The sequence below is a fragment of the Carassius gibelio genome, chromosome A24 (genome assembly GCF_023724105.1).
Source record: "Carassius gibelio isolate Cgi1373 ecotype wild population from Czech Republic chromosome A24, carGib1.2-hapl.c, whole genome shotgun sequence".
In the NCBI taxonomy this organism is placed as follows: domain Eukaryota; kingdom Metazoa; phylum Chordata; class Actinopteri; order Cypriniformes; family Cyprinidae; genus Carassius; species Carassius gibelio.
In genome coordinates this window covers 19,947,992-19,970,735 of record NC_068394.1, presented here as the reverse complement: position 1 = coordinate 19,970,735, position 22,744 = coordinate 19,947,992, and the positions used below count along the sequence as shown (strand labels likewise).

Genomic DNA, 22,744 nt, shown 5'->3' with positions numbered 1-22,744 from the left:
TTTCAAAGAATAGATCTTGGAACTAGAGCAGACTTACGGCAGCAACTTGCTTAGGAACAATAATAACCAAGCAAAGATACAAAGGAAGTGATCAGCTTAAATAGACAGCCCAGAATGAGAAACATGTGAAAACAATTACACTGATTACAAAAGGCACAATGTTGACGTGAGTGCACATTGGGGACCTCTAGTGGCCAAAATAACACATTGCAAAACAAAGGTTCTGACAGGACCCCTCCCTCTAGGAACGGCTCCTGACGTTCACTCCAGGACAACTGGTCTTGCGAGCGTTAAATTCTTGCACTAGTTTGGGGTCTAAGATGTCCTTAGCAGGAACCCAGGAGCGCTCCTCGGGACCATAGCCTTCCCAGTCCACAAGATACTGCCGGGACCCACGTACTTGACGGACATCTAGTATTCTGTGGACTGTGTAAGCTGGCTGGCCCCCGATGATACGAGGAGGAGGAGGTCTTCCTGTCGCAAGAAAAGGAGAAGACAAAACAGGTTTTAACAGGGAGACATGAAAAGTTGGGTTAATTTTCAAAGACTTAGGCAAGTACAATTGATAGGTAACTGGGTTCACTTTCCTGGCAATCCTGAAGGGGCCAATGAATCTCTGGGAAAGTTTGCGGGACTCCACCCGCAAGGGAATGTTCTTAGTGGAGAGCCAGACTCTTTGGCCAGGGCGCAGAGTGGGGGCAGGTCTGCGTCTGCGATTTGCCTGGTGCTGGTATTGCTGAGAGGCCCTAAGGAGCTTGAGTCTGGCTTTTTTCCATGTCTGGCGGCAGCGTTTAACAAATTGATGAGCAGAGGGAACTGCAACCTCCACCTCTTGTTCAGGGAATAGTGGAGGGGTGTAACCAAACTGGCACTTGAAAGGGGACATGCCTGTTGCAGAGGAGCGAAGGGTATTGTGTGCGTATTCTGCCCACATGATGAATGAAGACCAAGAGGAAGGACTGTTAGCTGCCATACATCTCAGTGTAGTCTCAAGATCTTGGTTAAGCCGCTCAGTTTGTCCATTGGAATCTGGGTGAAACCCAGAAGACAGGCTCACTGTAGCCCCCAGAGATTGACAAAAAGCCCGCCAGAATCGGGAGGAAAACTGGGGTCCTCGATCAGAGACGATGTCTTGTGGAATTCCAAAGACTCTGAACACATGATTTATGACCAATTCAGCAGTTTGTTTTGCGGTGGGTAGTTTAGGCAGAGGAATAAATCTGGCGGCCTTGGAAAATCTATCTACTATGACCATGATAGTGGTGTTGCCTTGTGATAGTGGAAGACCAGTGATAAAATCCATGGAAAGATGGGACCAAAGTCTATGAGGTATGGGGAGAGGGTGCAATAGCCCTTGAGGAGAGCGGTGAGAGATTTTATTTTGGTTGCATGTGGGACATGCGTTCACAAATGTGGTCACCAAAATCATCTTTGGAGGAACTCAAGAGTGCGTGAGGTACCAGGATGACAAGTGAGACGAGAGGAGTGTCCCCACTGGAGGATCTGAGAGCGGACAGCTTTAGGGACAAACAGACAGTGGGTAGGCCCCCCTCCTGGGTCTGGTTCTCTGGCTTGGGCTTGTTTTACTGTATCTTCCAGATTCCACCTGATAGGGGCTAATATCTTGGAACTTGGGATAATTGGTGCAACACAATCTTCCTGTGGAGTTTTAACATATGCTCGGGACAAAGCATCAGGCTTTAGGTTCTTAGAGCCAGGGCGGTAGGACAAGATGAACTGGAATCTATTGAAAAATAAGGACCAACGTGCCTGGCGGGGGTTGAGTCGCTTTGCCTGCTGAATATATTCCAGATTTTTGTGGTCCGTCAGTACTTGGAATGGGTGTTTGGCCCCCTCAAGCCAATGTCTCCACTCTTCAAGCGCTAACTTGACTGCCAGTAACTCTCGATCCCCTACATGATAGTTGCTTTCAGTTGGTGTAAGGCGGTGGGAAAGGAATGCACATGGATGCAGCTTGTTGTCCTCTCCTCTCTGGGATAATACAGCTCCAACCCCTACATCTGAAGCATCGACTTCCACGATGAATGGTCTATCTGGGTTTGGGAGAATGAGAATAGGTGCAGAGGCGAAATATTTCTTCAGTTTGTTGAAAGCCAACTCTGCTTCAGGTCCCCAAGAAAAGCTGGTTGTGTTCCCCTTGGTGAGAGCAGATAAAGGAGCCGCCACAGTACTGAAGTTCCGGATGAATTTGCGATAAAAATTGGCAAAGCCAAGGAAACGCTGTACCTCTTTTACCGATGAGGGGGAGGGCCAATCCACAACAGCTTGAACCTTTTGAGGATCCATTTGTATTTGGCCAGGCTTGATGATGAACCCCAGGAACTGAACCTTGGTCACATGAAACTCACATTTCTCAGGTTTAACATAAAGATGGTTATCAAGAAGGCGCCTCAGAACCTTACTGACGTGTTTTACATGCTCTTGGAGGGAACTCGAGAAGATGAGGATATCGTCTAAGTAGACAAAAACAAATTGGTTTAACATGTCTCTGAGAACATCATTGATGAGAGCTTGAAATACTGCGGGAGCATTAGTGAGGCCAAAGGGCATAACTAAATATTCATAGTGCCCAGTGGGCGTGTTGAAGGCAGTTTTCCACTCATCTCCTTGCCTAATGCGAACAAGATGGTAGGCATTGCGCAAGTCAAGCTTAGTGAAGATGGAGGCTTCTTGCAGCATTTCAAATGCAGTTGTCATTAGTGGCAAGGGATAACGGTTTCGAATGGTTATCTTATTAAGGCCCCTGTAATCAATACATGGTCGAAGTCCGCCATCCTTTTTCCCAACAAAAAAGAATCCAGCTCCAGCAGGGGAAGTGGATGGTTGGATGATGCCTGCCACAAGAGCTTCATTAATGTATCTGTCCATAGCAGTTCGTTCAGGGGGAGACAAAGAGAATATACGACCTCTGGGGGGACAGGTACCCGGAAGTAGCTCAATGGCGCAGTCATAAGGCCGATGAGGTGGTAAGGAGGTGGCCTTCCTTTTACTGAACACTGCTTTGAGGTGGTGGTATGGAGCAGGGACTTGAGACAGATCTATGGTTTCTTGGGACTCGAGAATAAGGTCAGGGGGGTTCTGGGCCAAGCATTTAGTCTGACAGGTGGGACCCCAACCTAGAACAGTGCCAGTCGACCAGTCAACGTGTGGATTATGCTGGAGAAGCCATGGGTGACCAAGGATAACAGGGAACTCTGGAGACTGTATAAGGTGAAAGCACATTCTCTCCTGGTGCTGGTAAGTGGCGAGACCAAGGAGAGAGGTGAGGTGGGTTACTTTCCCGGGAGACAATGGTCTTCCATCCAAGGCTGTCACAGTTAGGGGTGCAGGAAGAGAATAAGTACAGATCTGAAGACTCTTAGCAAGAGAAACATCCATGAAATTCCCGGCAGCGCCAGAATCAATCAATGCCTCTAGTTGGTGTTTTTGTCCTCTCCAAGTGAGTGTGATTGGAAGGAACAGCCCAGAGTTGGAAGGTGAAGTGGTGCGTGTAACTCCCGTCACAGTCCTTCCTTGCCTGTACGGGACTGGGCGTTTCCCGAAAGCTCGGGGCAGGTGGAGCGAAAATGACCATACAATCCACAATAAAGACAACAGCGCTCTCTCATACGACGGTCTCGTTCCGAGGGGGAAAGTCTAGCCCTACCCAATTGCATGGGTTCCGAAGAATATTGGGGCACTGGTGGCATTTGAGAAAGAGCTGGACTGGCAGACCATGAGGAAACAGATGGGCGGTTCCGGCTTCTCTCTCTCAGGCGATTATCCAGTCGGATTGCTTGATCCATGAGAGTTTCCAGATCAACAGCAGGTTCTCTGGTAGCCAGATCATCCTTGATTGCCTCTGACAGACCATTCAGGAAACACACCATGAGGGCCTCATTGTTCCAACCACTCCCTGCTGCAACGGTCCGAAACTGAATGGCATACTCAGCTGCACTGCCATTACCTTGACGGAGGGTGAGAAGTCTCTTTGAGGCTTGTCGGCCACTGAAGGGGTGATCGAAGACTCGCTTGAACTCCTTTTCGAATGCGGAATAACTTGTACAGAAGGGGGCTTGTGCCTTCCAGACCGCGGTTGCCCAAGAAAGAGCTTTGCCAGAAAGGAGGGTGATGACGTATGCGATCTTGGCTCGATCTGAGGGGAAGGACGATGGTTGTAGTTCAAACGTGAGAGAGCATTGAGTCAGGAACCCATCACATGCACTAGGGTCACCTGAGAAATGTTGTGGTGGAGGTAGGCGGGGTTCACTTAGAGGAGAGAGCACTCGAGAATCTGGAAGGGGTACAGAGGCAGCAGGAGAAGCAGTAACTGAGGTAGAGGGCAGCCGGTCAAAGATCTGACGGACCGAAGTCATGAGATCAGACAACAACTGGGAGTGTCTAGCCATCAAAGCCTCCTGCTGAGCTAGTGCTGACTCATGGCGTTGGACTGTGGACTCATACTGAGCAGCTGTGGCAAGGAGTTCTTGAGGATTTGGCGCCCCTGGGTTCATAATGTGGCTTGGTTATTCTGTCAGGACCGGGGCTCGAACTTGGGTCTCTGATGCCAGAGTCTTAATTTCTACCGCTGAGCCACAGGAGGTAGTTGAACCCAATAGTCAGACGCCTTGTAAACTTAACTCAGAAGAGTTTATTTAACAAAAACAGCAAAAGGGAACAAAATATCCTTTGTATAGAGTTAGGTTATAAAACAGGAAAATCCTCAGACCAGAACGGGTCAAAAATAGTAAAATAGTCTCCAAAACAAAAACTCAGAGAAAAAACTGCAAAACTATTCACAGGAAAACAATTCAAAAAATACTTTCAAAGAATAGATCTTGGAACTAGAGCAGACTTACGGCAGCAACTTGCTTAGGAACAATAATAACCAAGCAAAGATACAAAGGAAGTGATCAGCTTAAATAGACAGCCCAGAATGAGAAACATGTGAAAACAATTACACTGATTACAAAAGGCACAATGTTGACGTGAGTGCATATTGGGGACCTCTAGTGGCCAAAATAACACATTGCAAAACAAAGGTTCTGACATGGGGATCGTCCTTTCATGTTGTGCTCGAACTGCATTTCTTTCCATGTGTCTCGCAGGTACTTCAAGAAGCCTTTGAACATTTTCTTTGGTTTCATTCCTGAGATTGTGTTCATGTGCAGTCTGTTTGGTTATCTGATCCTGCTCATCTTCTACAAGTGGACGGCTTATGATGCAGTGACATCTAAAGATGCTCCCAGTCTACTGATTGCTTTCATCAACATGTGTCTTTTCAACTACAACGATCCTACCAACAAACCATTGTACAGAGGACAGGTAATACACACATTTAAAAGATGCACAGAATTTTGGTTAGGATCAGATAGAATTCTGATTGGATGATTGGAGGATCTCTTTATTTGTGTGCATAGCTGGGGATTCAGTCTCTGTTGGTGGTGATAGCTCTGGCGTGTGTGCCGTGTATGCTGGTGGTGAAGACTATGGTCCTGCGCCGTCAGTACCTGTGGAAGAAGCACCTGGTATGCTTATTTACTCTAATCAAAACCAGCCAAACTTCATCTTTCTTTTTCATTTTATGTCATTAAATTAAAGAGCATGATATTGAAATTGAATATTGAAAGCATTTGTTTTGTTTCATTGTCCATGACAATTGCAAACTACACAAATATTAATAGAAATGACCTCTGATATTGGTACGCTGGGAGTTACAGACTATGACCATTATGTTTCCTCAGATGTTTTAAACAGCATGCCATGGGACAAAACCAAGTACAACACCTTTACTGAACTTCTTCACAGATGTATGTCTGTGTGCATTAGGGGTGGAACGGTTGCGCTTATTCACAGTTCGTTTTGTATCACGGTTTCAGAGTCACGGTTTCGGTATGGTTCAGTATGTTTGGGGAAAAACTACACCGTCAAATAAAAATAAAGAAAATAAGAATAAACTATCCAAATACAAGCAAAAGAACAAATAAATAGTAAAGATGCAAATAAAACAAACAGTGATTTTCAGATTTTTTTAGGTAGGTTTAATATTAGTTTTTAGGTACAGAAACTGAACAAAGTAATTAAATGTAAAATAGCATTGCATATTTGACTGTATAAATGAAAGATGAATCTTTAGTAAAGTTACAAAAGCTATCCATTCAAGAGCAGTGAGTGATTTCTTTGTTGTTGCTGTTTGATTCATATTAGATAACAAAGTGCTGTCACTTTAAGAGAATGCACTGATCCAGTACATTCAGGCGGCAATGTCTGCTATAGGATACTTAACATTTTGACATACCGTATTTTCCGGACTATAAGTCACACTTTTTTTCATAGTTTGGCTGGTCCTGCAACTTATAGTCAGGTGCGACTTATTTATCAAAATTAATTTGACATGAATCGAGAGAAATGAACCAAGAGAAAACATTACCATCTACAGCCGCGAGAGGGCGCTCTATGCTGCTCAGCGCTCCTGTAGCCTACCACTGAGCAGCATAGACATAAACGGTAATGTTTTCTCTTGGTGCTTGCTTCTAAATAAATGCGACTTATACTCAGGTGCGACTTATAGTCTGAAAAATACGGTCATTTTTGTGTGAATTTGTCCATTTAAACACAATACTTTGGAGACAGCTTAATATTTGCGTGCGTTCTGAGGTGCGGGTTTGCGCCACTATTGCCAAGTTGAATTGGGTTACCTTAACACTGTTGCCGTGGGTTGTTTTTCATGTCCGCGGGTTTAAGCGACCCCAATAACATGATATTTAGCCCTTAAAATGCTTATTTTACCAGGGGAACCCTACCAAAATTTGTTATTTAAAAAAAAAAATTGTTGTTAAAAAAAAGCATGGACGTAGTGTCGGTGATGTCACCTAAAGAGCTAAAGAGCATTTTTGAAGCACAAAGTGGGCGGAGCCACCCGTTGCCTTGGCAGCATGTCTTCCCTGGATAATCAGAAATGGGCAAAGAGACAGGAGCTGGTTGCTGAAACCACACCCACCTAGCTCGACAGTGGTGACAGCAGCGGCAATCCACCTGCCACTCAAGTGACCACGCCCCTAAATTATACTGAACTTCAAGGCTTAATATAATTTAACTGGATGAATTATATATATATATCTTTCTTTTTTTTTTCTGTAGTAAATTTGGCCATTTTAACATGGAAATCTATAGGATTGACTCCATAGCAGGCAGCCTCTAGCGACCAATTGATGAATTACAGTTTAAGTCACTTGTTTTTGGTTTCATGAGAGAGACTGGAAGGTTGCCGCTTGATTTTACCCCACCGTAATGCAATTTTTACCTGGGGATCCCCTTCAAAACGTGATTGGGCTAGTTTTGGGCTAACCGAGTAGCAATTGGGTGGGTTTTAATGTGAAAACCTGCCAACCCTGGTTTGCGCGCTTCGGATGAGTTTGTGTCTTAAATGCTCTTAAATGTTTAAACTGGCATAGCTTCATGAGTTTAGTTTAAACATGATATTTATAGCAAACCATTTTACAGATGCGTTGTAAGATTGAAGAGGAACCGCAGTCCTAGTGCGTGGAGAACTGTACGGTTCAGTTTTTTTCCTCGAACCATTCCACCCATACTGTGCATAAATGTCTGTTTTATAGACTAGATTGTGCATACTTTTTCATCTATGTAGGTAGCATCACATGAGAGGAGGAGACAACTCTGATTTGGCCCAATGGGGCACCTACCATGCTGGAAGCTTTTACAGCAGGTTAAAGAATGTTTAGATTAGTAAGGTAAAATATAACTTGTGTTTCACTCACAGGACAGTTTTAGTGTTGAAAATACTGATGATCTTAAAATGATAAAATACTACAATAGTTAATAACCCTTAAATTCATCATAATGTTGAACTAGTGTCAGAACTAGTGTCTTGTTCAAATCAGGACAATTCTGTAGAATTCAGCAGGATCTTGAAAGTGGCAATTATGCCTCAGAGATTTAAAGTATGGGGGCCACTGATGCAAATTTCTTGAGTTATGTGTTAAAGGAATACTTCATAGTTCATATATATATATATATATATATATATATATATATATATATATATATATATATATATATATATATATATATATATTTTTTTTTTTTTTTTTTTTTTTTTTTTTGAAAATCTATTACAGGAGGCACAAATTATCTCTTGATTAACAAAAATAGATAATTTAGGATACTGTTCCAGCTGCTTTTTGATTAAGAGGTAAAGCTCCATTGTGTTTTGGTAGGTGCCCCAAGCAACCATACCAAACACAGAACACACTCAGGCGACCCATGGCATGCTGATAGCCACACAGACCTTGTTTGTATTTAGTCCCAGATGAGGGAGGCAAGACCTGCAGAGAATCTAGAAACTTTAGAGCAGAAAGGCACCAGCTCACCCACCGGACTCACCCAACAGGGCACGCAGAAGTTCGGTGGCATCCGGGTGGGAAACGGGCCTACAGAAGACGAGGCGGAGATCATTGACCACGACCAGCTCTCGCAGCACTCAGAGGAAGGAGACGAGGTGGGTGGAGTCTGTGATGTCAGCCTGTGCTACATGACATATGGGATTATTTATATTTTCTGATATTTATTGGTGCATATTCCTCATTACATATACATAAAAATACAATGTAATCACAACAGCTGCGGGACATTTTGATGGCACACAGAGAAACATTGCTAGAGGGATGTTTTCTTGTGTGATGTTTTAGTTTGGCTGCAGCGAGATCATGTTTAATGGAAAAGAAACTATAGTATACCAATGTTTTAAGTGTATCTGCTTAGTCAAAATATGATTAAGTATCATTAAAGGACTTCCATCTTACAGTTATTTGAGAAATGTAAACAGAAGAGTAAATGCTCAGCAAGACTCTGTGGGCAGTCTGACTCACCCGCTCCAAACATACCCACAGTGGAATGTGCAAAATATTTTCCTCCGTGTTTTATCTTTTGACATTGTCCTGAACGGTCTGTTCCATCATGTGCTGAGCGGATAAAAACAACAAATAATGAAAATATGCTTGAACGAATCAAAGTCTGCTTTCTTGCTAGCATAATGTATCTCATGAAACCTGTCATGAATATTTCCCGCTAATATATATTCACGAAAGTAAAGGGGCAAAAAAATGCATGCAATTTCATTTTGTATTAAGAGAAATTGCTCTAGTTTTTGCTAGAGTATTTTACTCTAAGTCCTTATTACTCTAATGCAAAATAAATAAATTTTTAATTGGGAAGTGTTTATATTTCATGATGTTTTTTTTTTTGTTTTTTTGTTTTTTAGTACCTGATTAAAATAAAAATCACTGTATTACATTGTGGGAAGTCGTGGCCTAATGGTTAGAGGGTTGGACTCCCAATCGAAGGGTTGTGGGTTCTAGTCTCGGGCTGGACGGAATTGTGGGTGGGGGGAGTGCATGATCAGCTCTCTCTCCACCTTCAATACCACGACTTAGGTGCCCTTGAGCAAGGCATCGAACCCCCAACTGCTTCCCGGGCGCTGCAGCATAAATGGCTGCCCACTGCTCCGGGTGTGTGTTCACAGTGTGTGTGTGTTCACTGCTCTGTGTGTGTGCATTTCGGATGGGTTAAATGCAGAGCACAAATTCTGAGTATGGGTCACCATACTTGGCTGAATTTCACTTCACTTTCACTTTCACTTACTGCAGTGTTCAGAAATGAATGAGAATCATCATTGAGAATAATGGAATTACTTTTTTTTAAAAGGGGAAAAACAGATTAATTACAGCTGCAGTAAGAAATTTGCTTAATTGTTTTTAAAAGATAGTCACAAAGCAAACTAATCTTAATACTTATATAATCATACTTATTAAACAAGACATAAACTTAATAACTCTAAACTGGTCTGTTTAAGGCACAATGGAAACAGAAAGTTAGCTACAGTATATGATGATTCAATAATTTTGGCTTGCGATGAAGTTATGAAATGCATTTTGAAACAGTGATTATTTATGGCCATCCAAATTGAATCTTTCTGTAATTTATTATTATGAGTAACAAGTTGAGTTACGGCTGAGGTGAGGGTTTGTGGTATTACCCACACATGGCATTAATTGTTTATGGTGAAAGAGGATTGCATAGATCCTCATCTACTGAGATGGAAACATTTTGTAAGTGCAAAAATAAGGACATTATCCAGCATGCACATATTAGAATACTGTATAATAATAGGCTGAGTGCTTAGTGCAGTGTAAGTGCTTGGTGCATGTGTGCCAGAGTTAAAGAGAATACTATACAAATAATAATACACATAAAAACAAATCGCAGATTGCTTTCTTTGTCTGACCTTTGACCTGCCTTACTTATTATTCTCATCGGTATGCATTATTCATCAAGCTAATTTTACAATAAGTGAATTAAAAAGCAATTCTTTCTGATGTGTTTATCTAAAACTCTGTTCTCTACTTCTCAAGCATTCAGAGGAAGAACCGGTAAGAGAATTTTGTGTATTGTTCTGTTACTTTTGCAATCACATAATCATTCTTATATATTAATTATTCATGAAAATAATTGATAATTCATATTTTATTCAAACACAAACTGCAACACTTTATGCAAAAAAAAAAAAAAAAAATGTTGTGTGGATGTCATGAAAAAAGGTTTTCAAGTACCATTATATTATTATTATTCCTTTATTTATCCCGGTAAACTGTTTGAGAACCACTTCTCATTTACAAACAATATTATGCTTTATACAATAAATGTTTGCAAGCTAAGTTATATTGATTTCACAGTTATGAAATATGAAATATCAGGTCTTAGTGAAACGTACAATTAAATTACTCTACATTTTCACTGTACAAAAAGGGAAAACCAGCAGGATGTTCTGCCATCTGTGAAGTATAGAATATGTTAGTTTGTATATATTATTTTTGGGAAGAAATAACCTTCCATGATCCATCAAACCCATTTTTCATAGTTCACATGGTTTTATTGTATATTTCATTCGTGACACACTGCAGTTTCTTAGTAAGTCAGTTATTTTTAGACATGATTGTTAGAGTTATGTAATATCCTTGATATTTTGTTGTTGAGTTATTGCACACTAGTGTAATCTGTATGTACTCTGGGTCAGAGGCGCCTGCAAGTGTATGGCTGTACACACTGTGCGTACTGTGAGCTCTCAGACGGACCTGGGATTTGCCCCGCAAACATTTCAGCAGTTATAATAACCCTGCATGTCCCATATTTCTGTCGAGTGAACCAGCCATGCCATTAATAATGAATTTATCAGCCTTTTGCATGCCAAAGTCAATTTCTGAATATAAATATTACGCCAAATGGAAGTAAAAAAAAATCATTCTATACGCACTTTCATGAGATATCAGGCCAGTATACAAAAATGAATTTGTTCCCTTTTTTACAAATAGGAATACAACAAATTCTACCCATAAAATGTATACTGCAAAGTACTTGAAAAGTGTCCGGAATACAATGAAGTAATTTTTAAGGAGTTTAAATCTGCTAAAGCATCTGCTGCATGAAAAAATAATAATAAATAGGGTAATAAATAATTCACATATCAGACAAAATTGCGTTGCAGCAAATCTAAGGTATTCAGAACAAAGCAACATAAAAATCACAAAATATAAGCAGCTATACAATTATACAGTAGTTTTACATATGCGCTATTGCAATTTTTTAATTATACAGAATTATAAAATAGAACACAAATTATAATCGGGCCCGTTTTATGCTTTTCCTTATTTTTATATTTTAGACATCCATCATTTATGATGATGAAAAACATGATTTGACATCTCATTGGATGTTCCTTTAGAGAAAAATGCACAGATCACATAATGAAAGAGTTTCTATTTTCGATTTGAATTATTTGTTTTAAAGCTTTCTATATACTTTAATCGTGTCTGTAAGGCAATTCGCTGAGTTTCAGTTCATCATCGTGAAGCGCTCCTGCTCAAGACGGCAGAAAGCGTATGTTTTCTTTATTTTATAAAAGTACATTTTGTTGATATTGTGAGTGCACACAAATAAAACTAGACCCTTTAGAATGATGTATTACTCTTACCTTTATGAGCAAAAATTACTTAAGTATTTTAAGTTGTTTCCACTGTTGCCTCCATGTCCTGCAGAGCGTGCTTCAGCTTCCACTCTCCACACAAACGATTGATATGCGTCTAACAGTGCACATTTATCTAGGTAAACATTTTATTTTAGTCAAGTCATGATGATTTGTTAAGGCTAAATGGATCAAACATATAGGGTCAATAATCATTCACTGTCTGCCGCTTGGTCGTTACTTTAAAAAAACAAAAAATGCTCTATATAAATATATATATATATATATATATAATAGTTTTTCCATTATATACAAAACTGAACTATTTTAATAGATAGTTTTTAACAGTAGGATAAAGCTTTTTAGGGAGAAGAGGAAAAAGACTGGATGGGGCCTATATTTGAGGCCCATGCAGGGCTCTAATCCACTTCATCAAATGTTGTTTTGTTCTCTGTTTTCATCTGTGAGCATGCTCTTCATATATGTTTTTTACCATTTTTTACCATTTACTCGATAGCCTTGGCCTTCTGGTTCCTATGATATCCTGGTAACACACCTCTGCTGGAGAACAATGAGAGTGTTATGTCAGGTTTTCCATGATGGCTTTTAAGCCATTTAGAACTCTCAACAAAAGAGTCAAGTGGAAAAGGGAAAAGGGAGCCTCTGCCAAGCCAAACTTTACAAGACTTTACAAGTAGTACAAGAATTAGTCCTATCTTTTCCCTTTTGATAAACACACCTGACATCAATGCTTCTTTAATAATTTTTCTTGTGGAGTAAAAATTCTTTCTATTGAACATAACCTGTGACCACCTAAGCACTCTGGACATGTCGATGGTCTCAAGGGAAAGTCATGGCCTAAAGGTTAGAGAGTTGGACTCGCAATCCAAACGTTGTGAGTTTGAGTCTTGGGCTGTCAGGAATTGTAGGTGGGGGTTCTCCAAACCACTTGTCCTATGTAGGGTCTGGTTAGCCAGTCTGTTGCAGCACTCTAGATTTATTATAAAGCAAACTTCAGTGTTTTTCTGCATGTATTGCTCATGATCTTTAGATTAAAAATGAAAAAAAGAAATATGGCTCTCGTTCCACTGTAATCTCTCTGAAAAAAAAAGGTCAATGACATCACAGTCGTCTTAGCTCTGTTGTTCTCCACACTAATGACACCGTGCATCTTCCACAATATGAAAATATTTATGATGGAAAGTGAAAATGAATTACAGAACTAGTGCTTCTTAATAGAAGAGTACTGTTTTCTACTGATCCTTTATCATTTCTGAATCAGATAACACTTCATTAGCCACATTCACAAAAAAAAAAAAAAAAAAATCAATTTAAGAACCTTCCTGTAAAGGTACAACAGTAAAATGTTCACCAAAAAAGGTGGGTGTATGATCATCTGATTAAAAACAAATCATTTAAAAAAAGTATACCATCAGTGTACTGTAAGTCACATTGGATACAAGCATTTTCCAAATACAGAAATGTGGCTATGTTCCTAAAATAATACTAGTTTACTGCTTTTTAAATACTGCATACTGACTATTATAAGTAGGTATTAGAAAAAAAGGGTTTTAAGGGTTCAAACAGTTGTTTTCTACATAGCATTTTTAAAGCAGGGAGAAGAGGTAAACGTTATTATCTTTAAAACAAAACTGGTTATTATGTATTTATAATTAATTTAATTAATTGGTAACAGTTTTGGGGGCGTTATTTACTATTAATGAACTGCTTATTATCATGTATATTACTAGAATATTGGCCGATCATAAGTGTTTATATAGCATATATTAATTAATTTTGCATACTAATTAATTGTCTTTTATTTCCATATAAAATCTGATCAACTTAAAAACATAAATCACAGCAAATAAGGTAAACAGTAGTACAATCGTTATCGTGAGAACCAATGAATTTGTTCTTGGTCTATTGTTGAATGACAACAATTTTTTTTGCATCCTACATTCAAGGATCATTACTGACCCTTTTCTGTATATATATATATATATATATATTTCTTCTTACTTTTTTGTGTGTAGTTTAACTTTGGAGATGTGGCAGTTAATCAGGCCATTCACACTATAGAGTACTGTCTGGGCTGCGTCTCCAACACTGCCTCATACCTGCGGCTCTGGGCCCTTAGTTTGGCTCATGCTCGTAAGTTCATACGCACAAACACGCACATACAACATCCACAACACATCCACACGCTTGTTAAAATGAAACTCACTCTTTCTGTGTCTGCCTGTCAGAGTTGTCTGAGGTTCTATGGGGAATGGTGATGCATTTTGGACTGTCCTCGAGGAGTGGCGGTGGATTCTTTGGCTTATCGATCATTTTCGCTGCCTTTGCCACACTGACAGTGTGTATCCTACTCATCATGGAGGGACTGTCTGCATTTCTGCATGCTCTGCGCTTACATTGGTGAGATAAACCCACACATCAACACACAGGGCCGTAATTTGCCAGTGTAAATACATATAAATAAAATTAATTTAAATGTAAATTTTCAATTGTTTTAAAATTTTAAACAAATCATCTTTAACATTTTATAGACATGATGAGCTATATATAGTTCAGTCATGAAACTCTAGGTCTTTTCCATGCGGTCTGTTAGCAATCACATCATTTACTACACAGCACAAGCTGACACCACATTGCTCAATATTTAAATAGTCTGGTTTAGTGTTCACTTTACACTGGTCTTGCAGAACGCTATCAGAGTTTCTCTGAAACCCACCACCTCCCCCAGCTCCACCTGTCTACATCTGCTAGAGTATTTATGTATGCCGATTCATGTAGCAGAAACATCATATCTTACATGCTCACAGCAGCGTCTCTGTGTATCTGTTGGCAGCAGCAAGTCATATTTGCTCTGCAGCAGCATTTGTAGCAGATCTAGTCTGCTAAGACCAAATACTTCAAATATGTCACATCCATTAACATCCTTAAACTATTCAGAGTCGTTGAAAGGATATTAGCAAAAAGCTATTAATGAATAAAGCTGCTCTTTTAAAACTTTACAATCACTCTATCCTTGACACTCTTTTCTGTTGAGATCATAATGTGTAGATTATGTCATCCTTCTGAAATGTTCTACAGAGGGAAAGAATGTGAAGAGGAAAGGTAAACATATCAATGCCTCTTAAGGATAACTTGTTCTGATAACGAATTTATGAGGCACTAATTGTGGCATTTTGATGTCATTCCCGGCTCAACCTGCTCAAAATGCCTTCCACGGCCTATGCACACGCAGACTTGTTGAAGGGAAAATGAGGTTGATGGTTTTATTTGTTCAATGCGCAGAAAGATATAAGTCTTTTCTCTCTTGACTGAAATATTTACCATATTTACCAATCTATTTGATTTCAGAAATCTGTGTCTGGACATTACCTTACTCAAAATCTCAACCTTTAGTTCAAAAATATTTTCTCTCAGCGGCAAATCTAAACACTCTTATCTATGACCCAATGATAGTGACGGAATGTGTGCTTATGGCTTTTTTTTTCACTCCTGGCACGGAACCTGGAGAAATGAAAAAAAAGTGCTCATAGACAAAGTTGGAGAAATAGCTCAAATAACAGTTTACCCACAGAGCTTAAAGGTATGAACGTTTCAGAAATAAAGGCAACAATATATTAAAAAATGACAGACATTTGGCTAATTTACAAGCATAGTTTGAGCTGTTCAACTACAGTATTCCCTATCAGCTATTCTTATATAGAGAGTATTTTCAAGTCGGTATGATCTTCGAACAGATCATTCTGAGAAATTAGGGCTTTGTGTGTATACAGTAGGTCTATAATTTGTAAATTGTTTATATAGGATTGAAGTTTATAGAAAGCAAATGTAACAGTTCGGTCAATCAGTCAAGTGAGAACTGTTATGGACTGATGCCAGTAATCTTAAAATTGAACAACAGTGTAGTTGTGTTGTAAGAGGACTTGAGAGTCATTTGGCCAACTAATAACTGCCACACATAACAGACTCTTCACTGGCTCAACACACTTTTGCTTTTGAGGAAGTAACCCCAACATACTCCAAGTAAACAAAGATCCAATCCATTGTTGTTAACAGGAATCAACATGTGTTTTTAATATTAAACGTCCCGCTCATCACCGCTCTGACATTGCATTCTTTTGTCCTGTCTTTCCTGTCATTAAGGGTGGAGTTCCAGAACAAGTTCTACGTAGGACAGGGCTTCAAGTTTGTCCCGTTTTCCTTCGAGAGTATTCTGGAGGGTCGATTTGATGAATGAGCTACTACAGCTTTCTCAAATATCATCAATTCCCACTCCTGCATGGATCCTGTCTCACCCTGTCCCCTTCAGGAGCAGTGCTGTCTGGTGATGTGTTTGTAAGATGTGACCCCTAACCTATGCACATTGGGTGTTTTTGAGATGTGCTGTGTTCTGTAAGCCTTTCTGCCAGATTTATAACCCCACTTTATGTAAACAGTCCTTCAAAACAGTGGGTTAACTGTAATAGATGTTGCAATGTTAAAAATGTGTAAAGGAGTGTAAATCTAGATTGAACAGTTTAATTAATTATTTTAAATAATGACACAAACTGCACTCAAAAACTGGCTTTCCACACTGCTCTTGACCCTGGGTTATCAGCATTCTAAACTTTGACCCCAGATAAAGGTATGTTTTACACTAATTTAAAAGCGAGGTTAGCACTAGACTGCGTTTGCAAACTTGAGCAATGTGAAACAATGCTGTATTAGAATATTATGGATAGATGCTTAGCTGCAGATACCCAATCGTGCTTCATATTCACATACTTTGGACAGTCATGGAAACATTGCACATTGTATAAACAGTGATTTCAGCATTTGAGAGAAAATAATATCAACTGATGATACAAAACATATGAACTGAAGTACCCTACAATATATAATATGAGGATGAGCCATGCTAGAACTGTGCCAAATTCTTCTAGTCAAGAGCAGCCTTAATCTGATTAATTGCTAACCTTGGCTAAATTATAAGCAGTTTAAAACATGGAACAAGATAACCCAGGATTCCATTTACCTGGCATTTAGAATGACCCAGGGTTAACTATTTCAAGTGTGAAAAGCCCTAAAGAGCGATATCCAACTAATGCAGGAGTGTCCATTCCTGTGTCTGGATGGCCAGTGTTGTGCAAAATGTAGCTCCACCCAACTCCAACAGGTTGGAATTTTCTTGTGACCCTGAAGACTTTGATTAGCTGGTTCAGGTGTGTTTAATTAGGGTTGGAGCTAAACAGGAGGTGTTTCTCAATGTCAAGGAAGGATCCTCGGAAGCCAGTATTTCGAGGATGCTACGTCATCGACATCCGTCGAAGGACTGTTCCAATGTCGAGGATCCTCGGAATTTCAACCAAGGACTGAGTCCTTCATTCGAAAAATATGCCATACACAGGAAAGGATGCATATGTGTATCCTTCGCGCTCTCAAATCACCCACAATCCTATGCGCACTGCTTTGCTATCTTGTTCAAAAATTCAAGTCGGAGTGTTAACCGTTTTTATTTACGTTACCAAACATTTGTTAGAACTGTAGTAAATATAAGTAAAGTTTAACGTTTAAATGCCAGTACAAATTACTACCATATTGATATTGTAAATTATACAAATACAAATGGTTAACTGAACCGGACCTGTCATTCAACAATTGTTAACTTGGTTGCGTCATCGGCATTTCTTTTATAAATAACTAGTTAAGTTTTCCAAAGTAATTTAATGATACCATTCACAGCGTTATTCAATGACGCAATTACGTGCACTTGCTAGCCTGTTCCATTTACGTGTTCTCCGAATGCTAAAGAGGAGTCTTGCCTAGCCTCTGAAGGAAGTGACTTGGAAGGATCAGTCCTACCAAGGAAGTATCCTTGACATTGAGAAACGACTAGGGTTGGACCCCCCTGAGCAAATAATATATTGTTGACCAGTGGTTCCCAAACATATTCCTGGAGTACATTTTCAAGACAAAAGTCTCCTTTACTGACACACCCATTTCAGGTCATGGAGTCGCTACTAATGAAATAATGGCATGAATCAGGTGTGATTGATTAAGGACACGTGTAAAATTTGCAGTGTTGGGTGTCCAGAAATGTGGCTGAGAACCGCTGTTGTAGAGTAGAGCAAAATTACATGAAAATGTCTTGGTTTTAAATTCTCTGATTCCCAGATAAACCATGAAACCTGTATTTACATCTAAAAACATCAAAATGTAAACATCAGCTTTTTCTGCTGATGTTATTCTGCACCTATTGTTTCTCTCCACAAACCTTTATTTTTGTGTTGTTTTGAAGAGGCAGATGAAGTAGATGGTTTCAGGGATCATCTTGTTAAACTTAATTGAAAAAATATGTAACCTTGATCCCACATTGATAAAAAGTAGCTAGTCAGAAAAACCAACAACATTTTGCAGAATAAAGGTTAACATCCTGTTACTGAGTAGACAACAGTGGATATCATAAGTCTCTTGAGGCAGCTATAAAAGGTGTTAATGTTTGGTGGACTGTCTTTGGCTGTCTTGCTTAACAGTAAAACATATCAACATGGAAATAAATTATAAAAAAAAATACTTTATCTGTTTTATTTGTTGCTGTTTATTGTTTTGCTGTGGTGCAAGTATTTTACATGCAGAAGAGAGTGTTTGTGCATGAACATAGATTTCAGTGAGGACTATACAATGAGTCAAATGTGTCTCTGTTGTTGTAAAACCCTGTTCATCCTAAATCAGACAATTAAAGATCTGGGGAGAATAAACTCATCTCAGTGTTTCTATTAGCTCTTAGAATTAATCATCATCAAATACACATTTGATTGTTAATCTCAAAACATTGCTAAATAACATGGAACAATCTCTTATTTCTTGTACATGGAAGGGAAAGCAATGCCTCATAAGACAAAGAACTTAATGAATCCACCAGGCCCTACAGTTGTAGTTGCTCCAGATTTCCTCCATATTTGTGTCCAACTTCCTGTTCATGCAGAGGGAGGAAGAGAGGCAAGAATGACTGGAAAAACTGAATCCTTGCTGTGAACTATTTACTATTCAATTACTCTTTATTGTGAGACTTTCTATACTGCATTCTGCAAAAAATTATTTGAGCTATAACAGAGATGGCCATTTTTAGTACTAAAACAAAACAGTTGTCTTATACTAAATAAGCAGGTCCACAGTGAATCTGCATGACAAACTCCACATAAGACTTCTCATGATGTAATGAGAAGGCTGAAGGCACATTAGAATTAATTTTGCAGATGTTTAATGAGGACAGTCGAACAATCAGAAATGTGAAGCCAGGCAAAGGGTCAAAACCACAGTAATAACTCCAAGCGGCAAGCAGACAAGGGGATAATCCAAAGGAAGAGTAGTGAGGGCAGGCAAGGTGCTCAAACACAAGAAATGATCCAAACCAGCAGCCAAGTCAATAGGGTAAAGCTAAAAGGCTGCCAAACAGTAAGTGACTGTACAGTCATGGCCAAAGGTTTTGGCAGTGACATACATTTTGTGTTTTGCAAAGTTTGCTGCTTCATTATCTGTAGATTATTTTCCCCCATGTTTTTATGGTATACTGAAAGCAATGATACACATATCATAGGTTTTAAAGTCTTTTATTGGCAAAAAATATGAGTCAGTTTTTACAGTGTTGACCCTTGTTCTTCATAACTTCTGCAATTCGCTCTGGTATGCTGGATATTAGCTTCTGGGCCAAATCCTGGCTGATGGTGATCCATTCTTGCCTTATTAGTTCTTGGAGTTGATCACAATTTGTGGGTTCCTGCTTGTCCACTCGCCTTTTGAGGACTGACCACAGGTTCTCAATGTGATTGAAATCTGAGGAGTTGCCTGGCCACAGAACCAACATTTCAATACAATGATCTTCGCGCCACTTCTTTATCACTCTTGCTTTGTGACCTGGTGCTCCATCATGCTGCAAAATCCATTGATCATCACCAAATTGCTTATGGATTGTAGGAAGAAGTCGCTCTTACAGGATATTTTGATGCCATTCTTTATTCCTGGCAGTGTTTTGGGCAGAATCATGAGAGAGTTCACTCCCTTGGTTGAAAAGCAACCCCACTCATGAATGATCTCAGGATGCTTCACTGTTAGCACAACACAGAACAGGTAACGTTCACCTCTTCTTCTCCAAACAATCGATTTTCCAGATGTCCCAAACAGTCAGAAGGGAGCTTCATCAGAGAAAATAACTTTGCACCAGTCTTCTGCTGTCAAGTCCTTGTACTTCCTGCAGAATTTCAGTTTGTCATTAATGTTTTTCTTGGAGAGAAGGTCTTGACACCAGGCTGTTGTCCAAAGGTCTTGGCCTCATTGTGTGTGCAGATGCTCTCACACCATCCTGCTGTCATTCCTGAGCAAGTTCTACACTGGTGGTGACACGAGTCCATAGCTGACTTCTCAGGAGGAGATGGTCCTGGTGCTTGCTGGACAATCTTGGATGTCCTGAAGACTTCTTAACTGCAGCCGAACCTCTCTCCTTGAAGTTCTTGATGATCTGGTAAATGGATATTTTTAAGGTGCAATATTCTGTAAAGCAATTTCCTTGCATGTGAAGCCATTTTGATACAAAGAGGTGATGGCTGCACGTGTTTCTTTGGAGGTAACCACTGCTAACAAGAACACAATGATTGGAAGCACTTTCCTCCTTTTACAGCAATCAGTCTTCTCTTACAAAATATTTAGTATGATAGCGATTTCACCTAATTAGTAGGCTATTCATTCACACTTTCACGTGCTGCTGATATAATTAGTCAGTTACTTAGCTGGTCATTTTGTGTCAGGATAAAAAAAAACAGTTTTGTGTGTGTGTGTGTGTGTGTGTGTGTGAAAAGTTAATTTTTGAAAGCTTCAAATTAAGATTTTAGCAATTATTTAAAATGATCACTCTACGCAATAATCTAGAAACAACCACAACAGCTGAAGCAGCAAGCTTTGCAAAACACAAAATGTTGTATGTCACTGCCGAGACTTTTGGCCATGACTGTAGAGTGAGCACACAGTCAGTATTCGGGCGATGGCTCCCTCTGCTGGTGTGGCATTACACATATTTTTGCCGATATTAAACTTAATATATTGTCTGATTTTATTATGTATTTGGTGTCAAAATATGCAAATTAGCTTGTAAATATTTCCAATATAGTATTGTTTCTCCTTTATTCCATTATAGCCATTTGTTTAGTACTCAATAAATACTTTTTACTCATCAGCCAATATGGCTGGTTTATTTTTTTAATAAACAGTTTTTATTTTCAGTGTCAGAACAGAGATGCATCTAACCACCAATTGTAGCTACAGTATAATTTCTATACATACATATATATATATATATACATATATATATATATATATATATATATATATATATATATATATATATATATATATAAACATATATATATATATATATATATATATATATATATATATATATATATATATATATATATAATAAAGGGACTTTTTTATATATAAAAAGGCAAGGTATACCTGAACCTCTGTCACACACACAACCACATTTTCATTGTTCTTTTCATTGTTATTTTCACCCACTAACAGATAACCATGAAGGCCAGGTAATGTGATATTCATGGTGTGCTCCCTGCTGGATAGTCAGGGTAGCGAGTCATTGGGTGTTTTCCTTTACTTCATTTAAAGATAAAACATGGTTTTGGCTGCTCCGAGAAAACAAATAACATTCTATTCTTGCCTTTTATTTATTTGTATTACTATTTTTTAAATCTAATGCAGTTGTTCACTAATAATGAAAGTGCTAAGAGAAGCTAATAGAAGTTGTTGTGTGTTGAGTGTTAATATGTCTGTACCAAGTTGGTATTTGATCCTAAAAGTTAACCAATAATCATTTAGCTCAACATCATTTAGTACTTACAGTACCCATTATAAGTAAATCAGTATACGCATGGCTTACAATAGCTCAATAGTTTTTTTTTTTTTTTTCACCACAAAATACTGGGACAGTTAGGGTGGGCTTTTGATGAAAGGAAGATACAAATGACAACCAAAGTTGCAGCTGTAGCTAAGGCCTAAGAAGATGCAACATTTCTAGTAGTGAACTTGAATGCCAAAAGGTGAATGTAAAAAGATGGTCTGGATAGTGTCTAGGCCAGGCAGAAATAACAATCCAACAAAAGAAAGAAAGAAAGAAAGAAAGAAAGAAAGAAAAATCTGAATCAGGAGCTTTATTACCAAGTATATTTACACACACAATACATTTGACTGGGTGAAAGGAGCTTCCAGTGCAAAAGAAAGTATACACACAGTGCAGATATACAGTACAGTACTTAATATGTATATCCAAAATACTGAAAAAGGGTATACTTTCTGTAATAGCAGAGAAAATTGTACTTCTTTTTTTCACGAATGTGTATGTGTTAGTTTTTTTTTATTTTATTTTATTTATTTTTTTTAACCATTGCTTCCAATGTCTAAACCTTGTATAATTTCCCCCTCTTGGCTATGTTATTTTTTTCCCTTTATTTATTTATTTTCCCCCACTTATTTTTATTTATTTATTTATGTCTTGTTCTCTATTTTTTTTATGTGGTTTTTGTATGCTTGTGTACTTGTTATAACATTTCTCATTGGGTTTTATTTATCTATTTTTATTTTATTTTATTATTTATTTTTTCAATAAAAAAGAAAGCGCACAGCAGTCATCGTTGTGCAGATAGT

The 22,744-nt window shown here is 38.8% G+C and overlaps 1 protein-coding gene across 4 annotated transcripts in view; it reads left to right on the top strand.

Annotated features, from left to right (window-relative positions):
- Positions 1-18,792, top strand: part of atp6v0a1b (ATPase H+ transporting V0 subunit a1b) — a 28,622-nt gene extending 9,830 nt beyond the window's left edge. Inside the window, exons 16-22 of one of the 4 annotated variants that reach the window (XM_052542438.1) lie at positions 5,109-5,325; positions 5,421-5,528; positions 8,411-8,518; positions 10,431-10,448; positions 14,074-14,191; positions 14,287-14,458; positions 16,199-18,792. In XM_052542438.1, coding sequence (XP_052398398.1) covers positions 5,109-5,325; positions 5,421-5,528; positions 8,411-8,518; positions 10,431-10,448; positions 14,074-14,191; positions 14,287-14,458; positions 16,199-16,292 — 835 coding nt within the window. In that variant the 3' untranslated portion in view covers positions 16,293-18,792. Of the gene's footprint in view, positions 1-5,108; positions 5,326-5,420; positions 5,529-8,323; positions 8,519-10,430; positions 10,449-14,073; positions 14,192-14,286; positions 14,459-16,198 lie in introns of all 4 variants that reach the window. The other 3 variants (XM_052542436.1, XM_052542439.1, XM_052542437.1) reach the window with 3 other exon arrangements.
- The last annotated feature ends 3,952 nt before the right edge of the window (positions 18,793-22,744 follow it).